Source organism: Cervus canadensis, chromosome 11 (genome assembly GCF_019320065.1).
Source record: "Cervus canadensis isolate Bull #8, Minnesota chromosome 11, ASM1932006v1, whole genome shotgun sequence".
Lineage (NCBI taxonomy): Eukaryota > Metazoa > Chordata > Mammalia > Artiodactyla > Cervidae > Cervus > Cervus canadensis.
This window is the reverse complement of record NC_057396.1, coordinates 18,874,807-18,886,124: the sequence shown is the minus strand read 5'-3', so window position 1 is coordinate 18,886,124 and position 11,318 is coordinate 18,874,807. Positions and strand designations below refer to the sequence as shown.

Genomic DNA, 11,318 nt, shown 5'->3' with positions numbered 1-11,318 from the left:
AAAAGCAGTAATTGTTCTGTTCCCCTGGCACATCTATCCCAGAGGCAGGTTGTAACTTGACCTATTTGCCCAAGCCTTAGCAGAGTCCCCAGGGAGGGGACAGTCAGATGGTGTCAATTTGAAAGCAAATGTGTCTCCTGATCCAAAGAAACCCACTGAGGTGGAGGTTTGTCACCTTCTTCCCCTCCGTCTCCCAGCTCTTGTGTTTCACACCTTCCTCTCCTGTGGACAGTCTGACCCAGCTGGAAAGCTCTGACTATTTGTAGGCATCTGGGAACACAGTTTTGTGTCCACAGGGAGGTTGGGGTTTAATGGAGAATGATTCCTCAGGTTCCTGAACAGTCTTTCACAAATGGCAACTCCAAATTTTCACCAGTGGAGAGCAGGGAGCAACACTTGGTGTTTTTCAGACCCAAGCGCAGCCACTTATTGGCTGCGTGACAGTGGGCAGGTGACTTAACTTCTCTGAACCTCAGACTTCTCATTTTGCTGTCAGTGTTATTGTGAAGATTAAGTGAGATGACGTGTAAGAAGATCAATAGATGCTTCTGGCACGTAGGAAGGGCTCAGAAAATGATAGCTGTGGGCAGTACCAATGGTGCCAGTATTGCTTCCATTGTGCTGAACCTCAGGACACGGAAAATGCCCCCAGACCTCACTGTGGAGATGAACTGCTGTGCCTTCATGCCCTCAACAAACAGGATTCAACAGTATAGTTTAGGACAGATAGCTTTAATAGCTCCTCTTCACCTTGAAAGACAGTTGGCCTTGTTCAGACAGATTAATCCACAGAAGTTCAGCTGTAAATAACATGGTCGATCCTATAAATCAATCTGTAAATAAGTGATGCATATTTAAAGACCTAAAGCAGAAATGCAGAAATAGAAAGTAACAAAGAATTCTAACCTTTGTGGTACATCAATTGCATGGCAGCTCTCAAGAGAAAGATTAAGTATTTGCCCTCGAAGTTTACAAAACAGGATTTTGGGTATGAAAAGAATTATCTACAGTTTAACTGTGCTGTAGGTAAGATATGCTTTTGGGGCATCTTAACCTTCTATTGACCACTGATAGACATGAGAAACTACTGATGCATACACATCTTTCTCTGATGTTACCCCACGACGTATACCCTCGTCTAGCAGAGGAGGTTGAATGTCCCTCTTCAGCCATCACAGCTGTGTCTACCCTCCATGCCCATCGGAGCCAAGGCACCTCACCACATTAAAATAATTTTCAATCTGTGAACAAGTGGGATTAAATAATAAAGAGTAGGTTTTGATTTCCGGAGTAACTTGATATTATTCATATCAGTTGGGGAATGACTAGTGGAAAATTTAAAAAACAAGCCAACTTTTAGTGTACAAAATTATTTATTAGTTAAAAAATTATCATTTGTTCGTTACACAAAAAAAGTAAAACAACCGAATGTTCCCTACAAAAATTTCAACCGTAAGCATACAAAGGAGGAGTGGCACTATGACTGAGCCTGAGGACTCCATCTCGATGCCGAAATTAGTGTCAGAAAACCAAAAACGGTGACATGTAAACTGCACCTGTGATATTTTGTTAGCAGGTTGTATATTCTGAGTTGTCATCTAGAGGTGGTAAAAAAGAAAAAAAAAAAAAAAAGATGTACGCATGCCATGTTCCAAATAGACGTCATTTCTATTAACTGTAGCAGATGTCCCAGTTTGTTTCCCTCTTATAGAAATCACTGCCTGCTGCTGCGGAGGGAGCGAAGTTCACATAGTCTGTGCTGGGGTAGGAAAAGCAGTCCGAGGCTCGGAAGGCGTCCAAGCGTTCGGCCTCACAGGAGGCGCAGCAGCAGACGGAGGACGGGGCGAAGCTATCATACTGCGCGTGCGCGTAGGTGTAATCTCCCGAGGGGTGGCCGCAGTTCCTGGGGTCCAGCGCAGGCAGAGCGGTGTGACTCTCCGGGGCGTACGAAGGCAGCTGAGCAGGACAGTAATTGTAGTCTAAGGAGCCAGACAGAGCGGAGGAATCCGAAGGCGATTCTGGCATCTAGAGAGATGAAAACCAAGGACCCAAAAGCGTGATAAATTAGACAGGATTAAAAGAACTGAATAGAGCGGATTTATTAACTCAGAGTAAAAGAACATTAGGGGTAAAAAAAAAAAAAAGCACAACAAAAGCATCTAACCCAACCCAAATCTGCAGAACTAATTTTATTTGCTGGCTGTGTGATTTCATGACACCACATTCTCTGTTTACCTATTTCTTTCCCAACAATAAATTGCCCTGCTTCACTGGCTTTCTTTGTTATAAAGCATACTTTACAGGATGCTTTGTTCTTGAAACCACAGAATCCCATTGTGCCTGGTCACCTGCATATCAAATCTTGCTGTGTGCCTCGATGTAAGCGGCAGGTGGCACTCTGGATGTTCCTCCACACCCTTGACTGTGAACGAGGTGAACATACACAGATGGAGCTGGGATCCTCACTGAGCCAGTGTCTGGGAGGCTCCCAGACTCCAAAGTACTGTTACAGGCACTAAAGTCTTGTCCTCTGTGGAGAAAGGTACTTTCTGTTCCCTCTTAAGCGGGTCCATGGTTGTTACTGAGAAAGCCTAACTTGGAAGCTGGAAGAGAAGTGGATGTTTGGGGGGGCCCTGTGGGTATATCCTGTAGAGTTGATTTCTTATCCCCTTAAAATTCACTTAGATACCTACATGGACTTTTGACAAACCAAAAGCGAGAAAAAATTTACATTAAAAAAAAACTATTTTTAAAGTTTTTAACAGTATCTAAAAGACATCTTTTAACAGCTGGTAACTACCAATGGAAGCCTCACTCCATTTAAACTGATAACACATTTTCAATAATTTAAGGTCTGGTATGAACAGACAATGTAAATATTTTCAACTATTAGGGCTTCATTTTTTACCAACCATCTCAGACCAAAATGGGCTCTTGTGCCTGTACCAGACCAATATGACCAGTTAGGAGAGCCAATTAAGTGTCAAAATAAAACAGAGTCCCTTATCAGATGACAATTTGCCTTGTTGACACAGCCTTAATTCCATTTTCTAGAACTCAAAAATCCAAGGGCCATTGTTTAAATCAGTGATTTCCAACGAAGAGAATTCTGAATTTCACAGTTTAAAAACATTAAAGGAATATTGCCGGGAAACCTCTTTTTATGGCCATACACCAAGGTACTTGGGCATGGCTGACTCGGGAAATCATGATTACACGTGTTCCCAGAGGTTTTTGCCCTTCAATGTGTGGCTATTTCTACCTCCACTGGGTTTTACATCGGTCTTTGCTTGCTTCCTGGATGATTTCCTTGTTGATAGCGTTTGTATGATTTCTCACGAGATGATACAAACTGTCTGCCCCATAGTAGGCAATAACAGGTTTTGTGAAGAACAGAGATAAATTACCAGGCTCTGGTTAAAGCAGAAAGGGGCAGCTTGGAAGCTGTCTGGGAAATAGTGTGGAGTACTTTGCATGGAACTGAGCGAAGGATCCGGGTGTGTCTCTGGCTGAAGGTAGGAATCAAATATCTGGTCCAGAAAGCCTGGGTTTTCTTCACAAGAAACACAACTGGAAAATTCTCGGGGTTGGAAATAATTGGGTGTGGAAGGAATTGGTTCGGGCTCAAAATACAGTCCTAGAAGAAAAATGAACAGGAGAGGTTTTGGTTTAAAAACTGCACTTACATATTTGAATGGAGTTCTAGTCTATATTCTGAGTATTTACTATATCTAGGGGAAAAGGGGGAAAGTTTGAGAAAAGTAAATAGGCAGGCAATTTGGATTTTTTAAGTTGCCTTAGTTAATTCAAGCCCAGTGAAATGAATCTGATTAACTTGGAGATTTATTCAGAAGGTGAAAAGAAAAGAATGGTGATCCAATTTCTGTCCAACTGTCACAGCCAAGCTCAAACTCCCACTGTCCACTTTCTTGGACTATAAGCACCAACACCCAGCCCCTATCTGCAGTCCACGTGAACCTCATCTCTCAAAAGTAAACTGTAGAGTCGCTTGAGGCTTTAAGAAAACTGATGCCATGGCAAATAATCCTCTTGATCTAGGGTTAATTGCTTTCTAAAAGTTTTCACACCTAGTAACTTATATTTTGAGAAGTATTATAGACGGAAACACAAATCATTAAAGGGAGAAACCAGGAATATAGAATACAAACTAGTACTGTTTTATATTACACAAAACAAAAATGTTTCCTTAGTGAACATGTTACGTTACAGGTGATCGAGGAATTAATCTAAGTGCTTAAATACCAAACAAGAATAGTTCTGAAAACATGACTCCTTTTCCATTTTAGTATTAATAGGCCCCAATTCTGATTATTATCCTGAAATGCTCAAAGAAGATAGGCTTAGAGGAACAACAGAACACTGGAGGTTTTGAAGTCTCAAGGCTCCTTTAAGGTTAAGTTAAAGTGGCACATTCAGTGGGGAGTTCCCATAGCACAGGTTTCCTTATAGATGACCTCCTTCCACTCTGAGCTGCCAGTAGCTTAGGTAGGAGTGTTTATGTACTAGCATTATTTGTAATGGGCTGAGAAAACACACTTGTTTGAACTGCTTTCTGAGAAGAGAGAAAAGAAGGGGAGGGAAGCCCCTGCCGGCTAGAAACTAAGTGAAACAAGAGCAAAGGCATTATTCTAGGACCTCGGGATGTTCTGTTTTCCACCTAATAGTACATTTAAAAGATAACAGGTTTCAGAAAGCAATCCTGATCTTTTAATCAAGATTAGTTACTTGGAAATGAGGACCTGGAACTAATGTGAGGAACAAGCTCTTGGGACAGAGTAGATAGCAGAGAATAGACAGTTCAGAAATGAGGACAAAATGTTGCACCTGTTTCCTTGCTGGGCTTATATTTGGAGTCACCATGCCTTTTTTTCACCTTCTGATTGGTTGGATTCCAATTAAATGGTGGTGCCTATCTTAACCCCTGAATCAAATACTAAAAGCCTTTCGAGATGGACTTTTGCAAGTGTTTTTGAGGGAATTGTAAGGCTGGCTGTACTGACCTGCAGAAGATGGTGGGACTGGGTCTGAAAGGTGGACACTGTTGCCTCCGGACTGCTGCCAAAGCAAGATGACCACAAAACAAAGTGAAATAAGAGTTCTTTAAAGGGAAAGCTAAAACATTTTGACATGAACTATGATGCCTTCTACTTTAAGGTAAGCCAGATCCTTTCTTCTAAAAAAACTTGCTGTTGTGAAATACAACTGATGTTATATCTTATTCAGATACAACTTTTATTTTTGCTTGGGGATTTTTTCTAATGTCTCCCACTTAAATTTTTATTAATTTTTATATTACATAAATGAACAGTTCAAGAAAACTCAGTAGTCTATTGAACTATTTAATTTAAAATTAATAAGGACTAACATTTATTTACTCCCAACTAGCTATAACTCAGTCAATCATTTTCCTCAAAATCTTCTTATACTATCTGTTGGCTTAATCCTGGATAGCTAAAAATAGTCACATGTTCTTCCTAGCTATGATATGTTATAACAGAAAATATTTTCTTAAAGTCATAGTCAGTAACTTGGAGCTTATCTACATTGTAGTTAATGGTTGGGTTGGGGAATATTTTACTTCTCTGGACTTTTTATGCTATTTTCTTTAAAGTTGCTTTCTTCACTACAATAAATACCTGAAGTTTACCAGTCTGTTCCTTTTAACTATTCAAAGTAAAGCAGCCTGTGTCCTCTGGTTAAATTAATAACGGTACTAACTGAGTAATTTAGGACTTTTTTGTTTTAGGTTTCAGGTGGTGGCTTTAAAGTTTAAAGGGACCAGCCTTGCTCCGAGAGTCTGTGCTAGGAAGCAGAGCTGCGCACGCCCGTCTCCTGTCTTTCGGGGTACTCTGCACGCCCGTCTCCTGTCTCTTGGGGTACACTCACAGCTGTATACTGAACCGCTGGGAGCCTGCACAGTCAGTCGCTGCTGAAACAGGAGGTGGTGTTAATTTTGAAAACGATCCATGCTGTAATGTCATGAACCAGGAAGCTGGAATCCTTCACCAGCTCTTTATGCAAATATTTGGCTGCAGCTTGAGCTCAAGCACTTGGAAGGAGTGGGTTTTAAAAACTCGGCTTCATTGTAGAGCTCTCATTAACCCCATTCCTCCCCCGGAATGGTCCCTTTGTAGACCTCCCCAGGTTATCTCCCGCAGGTATGTTTATAATATCCTACGTGATATTATCTCGCTAGTCATGGGTTCACTTTCTACTCTGCTCCAAGAATACAAAGAAAGTCTCCTCTCTCTAGATTTCAAACAGCGCAAAAATCCACAATCTATGATTTATAAAAATACATCATCTGTTTAAAAAAATTAATAGTAGAAAAGGGTAAATTATGTTTTTTGGTAAGTACTAATTCAAGTTTCTCTTTATCCTGTAGGTGAAAGAGTTATGTGTGTGCATGTGCGTGTATGTGTGTAGGGCTGTTTGTAAACTAATTCTGCTGAAGTAAGTTTTTGAAATTGATAAATCTGACATGCATGTGTGTCTCCTGGCACTACCGGATACCTTAACATTTGTCTCAATCTATAACTTCCATCCAGGATTGCCTTCTTAAAATTTCAAATTGTGGATACTACTCTGTCTTTATAACAAATTATGATAAATTTCTTCCTGCTTTACGTATTTGATAAAAAATCAACTCCTTCCTTGGCTTAATGCTTCCCAAAGGTCTCCTTCACCCACTGAACAAATTGGAGATGATCTCTGTTAAACCAGAAGCAGGCATACATACACTATCCCCTGCTACCTGCCATCCGTGTCTACTGACTATACCCCTAGGCTTCCTAGAATCCCAGATCCTTTTGCTGGTTCCCAGTGAGGAATTTTACATCTGACTCTCATAGTTAAATCATCTCTGTGTTACTCCTCCATGCCTGTGAGGACCTGGGTGGATATCATCTTCCAGAAAGCAAAGCTGGGGCCAGCTTTGCCCTGCATGTTCCTGCAAAGCACTGGTTTAGAAGTACTGCTTGATTATTTTTCAGAGAGGAATTCAGAAAAATTTAGATAAATCAAACTGCTCTAGGGAATAGATACTAGTCAGATACACAAATGAAATGTTTCAGCCTTGCTTTCATTCCAGCAGCTAGCTAACAGGGAAACAGTGGCCAAACCAATCCAGAAGTGGCCAAGAATAATACAGTAGCCATGTGCAAGTGAGGCTTCTCCACATTGTAGCTGGAGCAGAATTGTACAAGGTACCAAAGCCCCTTAATGAAAGATTACATTTTGTTAGGAACATCCTGATGATTTTTTTTTTTTGTACCAGTAGTATATCCCAGTTTCTTTGTTCCTGGTTTTATTAATTTTAAAATAATCTCTGAAATAAAGGAGTTGGTAGTTAAGGCTACCAGACTCCTGCTCAGTACAGTTGGATCTGCAGGAAGATGAATTTAGGGAGCCAACAGGTGGGAAGGTATTTTTTTTTTTTTTTAAGAATAAGAAGGTCTTGGTCCCACTTTTTGCTCTACCATTAGCAACTGTAAGGCTTTGAACTTTAGCTATAATAGAGGCATACAGATCCCTGATTCACTCACCTCTCCTGGTTATTGTAAGAACTAAAAGAAATAGTGAGTGTGCAAAAGTGCTTTAAAAGAACCACTGGAAAGACCTCTACAAATGGAAGAAAGTTTTATGGCATGAGCTGAAGTTCTACATGTGGAGGCACTGACTTTGCATGCATGCTCACTGGCTCAGAAGTGTCCGACTCTTTGCAACCCCATGGACTATAGCCTGTAGGCTCCTCTGTCCATGGGATTACCCAGGCAAGAATATTGGAGTGGGTTGCCATTTCCTCCTCCAGGGATCTTCTCGATCCAGGGATTGAACTCACATCTTCTGTGTCTCTTGCATTGGCAGGTGGATTCTTTTACCACTGAGCTACCTGGGAAGCCCACCGACTTGACATCCAGCAAATATAAAATTTGTGCTGCCCATGCCATATCACAGCGACCTCTAAACTCCCACTAGAACCCTAAACTCTGAGCAAAGGGTGTGAGTGAACACTAGTGAATATCTGGCTTTTAACTTCTGATTCTAATTTTATTTTAGCTACTTTTCACAAATAATAATAATGATAGCTAACATGTATTGAGCACTTTTTAAGTGGAAAGTGTTCTTCTAAGTGTTTATGTGCAATAACCCATTTACTCCTCACAAAATCCCATTATCTCCAGCGTAAAGATGAGGAAGCCGAGACACGAGAGACTGAGTAACTTGCTCAAGTCTTCACACCATGGAGGAACTGGGGTCTGAACCCAGTTCACTGGTTCTAGAACCTGTGTTCACCACTGCTATGCATCTTCCCCCAAAGGCCCATTTTATGAAATCAGGCATTGCACACAAACAGCACTGAATACAAAAACTGTTGTGGGATAGATGCCAATAAGCTGAAGACAGGACCACTGGCAATATGGGCCCATCCTTCGTATCTGAATCTACACCCAAACTAACCCAAAGGCAACTGTGTGATCAAGGGCTCTCAGTGATGAATTGCCCTCTTTTGGGGGAAACCACCCTAGTTTATTTGGTTCTGTTGCTGAGCATTCTTGCTAGTGTCTTCTGCTTTAGGATGCACATAAAGTGGTAGGTACCCATATGACTGCCTAGGTCTATCTCATAACCCCGAACTGCTTAAGGCTTCATCACATATAAGGAGGTGGTTCTATATGCCAAGCTGTCTCCTCTGAGGCTACACAGCCCCTTTCAGCTGGGTAATTTCAGTGCTTGGGATCATAAGAATGAGGACAGAGGGGGTGTGTATGTGTGTGGGGGGGTTCTATGGAGAATCACCCCATGAAGGGCTCCCTAAAAGGACATTTCTGGGAGAGATTTCCTTTGCCTATGTGAGGACATACACTATCTTCCTACAGAATAAGAACCTACTTACCTACTGGCTGCATTGGACCAACATGCTCGACTATGATCAGTGAGGGCTGGACTCCCCCAAATCCTGAGCCCTAGAACATGTCTGTTTTCTGTGGTGAACTGGGATGAAGGTGGGCACAGATGTTATAAGATCAGCTAAAGAAGGCCAGCTCTGGGGATGGTGATGGGCCCAGGGAGGCCTCCTACAACTTTCTGGACTCAGGGCAGAATGAAGCTGAACACGATCTGGGAACAAGGGAAGGGTTCATGCTTACGGTTCCCCCTGAGGCTGCCTGATGTGCCCGTCTCTGCTGCAGCAGCTCCTTCACCGTGATCTTCACCCGGACACCTTGATACACCTTAGGTTTTTCTGGGGAAAGGCAACTGAGTCAGTGGTCAAGTGTGTAAGGTCTGCAGTGTCAGGCAGGGGTGTAGGGGTCTTTATAAACTAGGCATCTAATGCCAGATCTCCAGGTCTGGATAACACAAACAGAATGCTAAAAGACAGATGGGAAAGAAACTCAAATTTCTCAAACTTGAACGGATGAAGAGATTACCACGGGCAGGTTTCAGGGCCCCAGTGGAAACAGAACCTCTGGAAATCTGTGGGCCTACCCACCCCAGGCTGGGCACAGGTTTTTCTGCTCAGGAATGTGGAGACCAGTCTAGGGAAGCGCTCCTCCTTGGCTCAGTTAGGGAAACCCAGGGTTCTGGTCTGGAAGAGAGACCGGGGGAGGGGCTGGATGCTTCAGTACTGACCTAGCCCACCCCACTCTTTTCCACGGGACCAGTCGTGGCTTCTGGGGAGCCTCTAACCTCAGTGTGCCCCTGGTCTGGAAGCCAGCCCTGGGGCAAGCAGCGGGCGGGTGGGGTTTGGCCGACCCTGGTCCTTGGATCGGTGAGGGGCTCACTAGGCTGAGCCCAGTAAAGGGTCCAGGCGTGAGAACTGCCCCCTCCCTCCCGTCTTTTTCTCCTGCCTCCTCTCTCCTCGCCCCTTTTCTGCGCCTTCGCCTCTTTTCCCGCCTCCCTCCTTAGGCCCCGCTCCTGCTCGCCCCTTTCCCCGTCTCTCCCCACCCCCTCCCTTTCTGGGGCTGGCATTTCCCGGCGGCGCCCGAAGACTCCAAGTCGAGTCCGCGCGGCGCGAGCCCTGGGGAGGCGTGCGGGGCGGCCCAGGACCGCGGGCGCTCGGCTGGGAAGCCGCCCTCCAGAAGGGGCCGCCCCGGGCTGCCGGGCTCCCGGGACAGGCCGGGCGCCCGAGGGGTCGGCGGGCAGGGCGTCCGGCGCGCCGGGAGCTCGGGGCAGCCGCGGCCCCGAGTGGCGGGTGGTGGTGGGGGAGGGCGCGGAGCCGCGGTGAGTAGGTCGGGCCGGGCGAGCGTTCGCGGGCTGAGGTGGCCGCGGGAGTGCGGGCGCGACTCCGGCCCTGACCTCGACCCGGGAGTGCGCGAGCGCGGGAGAGCCGCGCGGGGAGGGGGCGGGCCGCGCGATCGGCCCGGGCGCCCGCGACCGTGTCGGGCCGCCAGCGCCTCGCCTGGCCACAGCGGAGACCGCCGCAGGACTGGTGGGAGCCCCCGGGGCCGGGTCCCGGGAGCTAGACCTCTCCCCCCGCGAAAGGAGGTCGCGCAGTTCGTCGCCCAGACCCAGGGGATCCCGCAGCTGGCCCGCAGGGCCTGGGCGCCGCACCCTCGCCGCCATCCACCGTCTCCTGGAGACTTCCTCGCCGGGTCGGCGGCCCCACGGGCAGCGAGTGCGGCCCGGGGTCCGCGCGGGAACCGCCGCGGCCGGCTCTGAGCGGCCGGCGCGCGTCCCGGGCTCTTCGCGAGCCTCTAGCTCCCCCCGCCGCCGCTGCTGCGCGCGCAGAGTCCGCGCCGCCGAGAAGTCCCAGGGTCACAGCTGTGGCCAAGTGAGAGGGCCGGCGGTGGACCGCGGGACGCGGACCGCCGCGGCGGCCAACTGGGTCTCTGGGCCTCTGCCCTGGGGACCAGGCGCCGAGTGGGAGCGGCCACAGCGTGGCCCGTGCCCGATCCCGGGCTCCTACTTGCACGCCCTGACTTTGTGCCTCTCTGTTCCATGCAGGAAAAGTCGTGGAAATACACCCGGATCAAAACGCCCCTCGCCCTCGTGACCCTACCCCAGAAGAAGCAGTCGAGTTACCCGACATCGTGGTCAGCAGAAGCTGAGGTGGTGGCTGGATGCTGCAGCTGCAGGGAATCAGCGTGGAGGAGGGCTCCTGTGCAGGGGGAGAAGCAGAGATGCAACATTTTTAAAGTTTCACAAAGCATCCAGCTGCATCCAGGTTCCTGGAGCAGGAGACAAACAGAATTAATGTTTTATACCTTCGGGTATAGGTTTGAGTTTTTTCCCCCTCATGCCAAGTATTTAAAACCTCTAGAAACCCATGATTTGACAATCAATGATTGCGCGAT

General features: G+C 46.2%; 1 protein-coding gene and 1 long non-coding RNA gene across 2 annotated transcripts; one reads left to right on the top strand and one right to left on the bottom strand.

Moving 5' to 3' along the window:
• Positions 1-1,354: 1,354 nt before the first annotated feature.
• COLCA2 (colorectal cancer associated 2) lies at positions 1,355-11,089 on the bottom strand. The gene is made up of 5 exons (XM_043482623.1): positions 11,047-11,089; positions 9,171-9,265; positions 5,022-5,076; positions 3,408-3,637; positions 1,355-2,025 (listed from the first exon to the last, which is right to left on the bottom strand). Exons 1-5 carry the CDS (start codon positions 11,051-11,053, stop codon positions 1,672-1,674), a joined length of 741 nt encoding a protein of 246 aa, XP_043338558.1. The 5' UTR covers positions 11,054-11,089; the 3' UTR covers positions 1,355-1,671.
• LOC122450341 lies at positions 3,646-11,089 on the top strand. Its single transcript, XR_006272101.1, has 3 exons — positions 3,646-5,175; positions 5,768-6,179; positions 10,969-11,089. It is a non-coding gene; the product is annotated as an uncharacterized LOC122450341 (long non-coding RNA).
• Positions 11,090-11,318: the final 229 nt, after the last annotated feature.

Coding starts and splice junctions, on each gene's coding strand:
- COLCA2 (XM_043482623.1), bottom strand. Junction 3,638..5,021: donor AGTCCCACCATCTTCTGCAG/GTCAGTACAGCC, acceptor TTTTTCTTCTAG/GACTGTATTTTGAGCCCGAA. Junction 2,026..3,407: donor TCTGCTTTAACCAGAGCCTG/GTAATTTATCTC, acceptor TCATCTCTCTAG/ATGCCAGAATCGCCTTCGGA.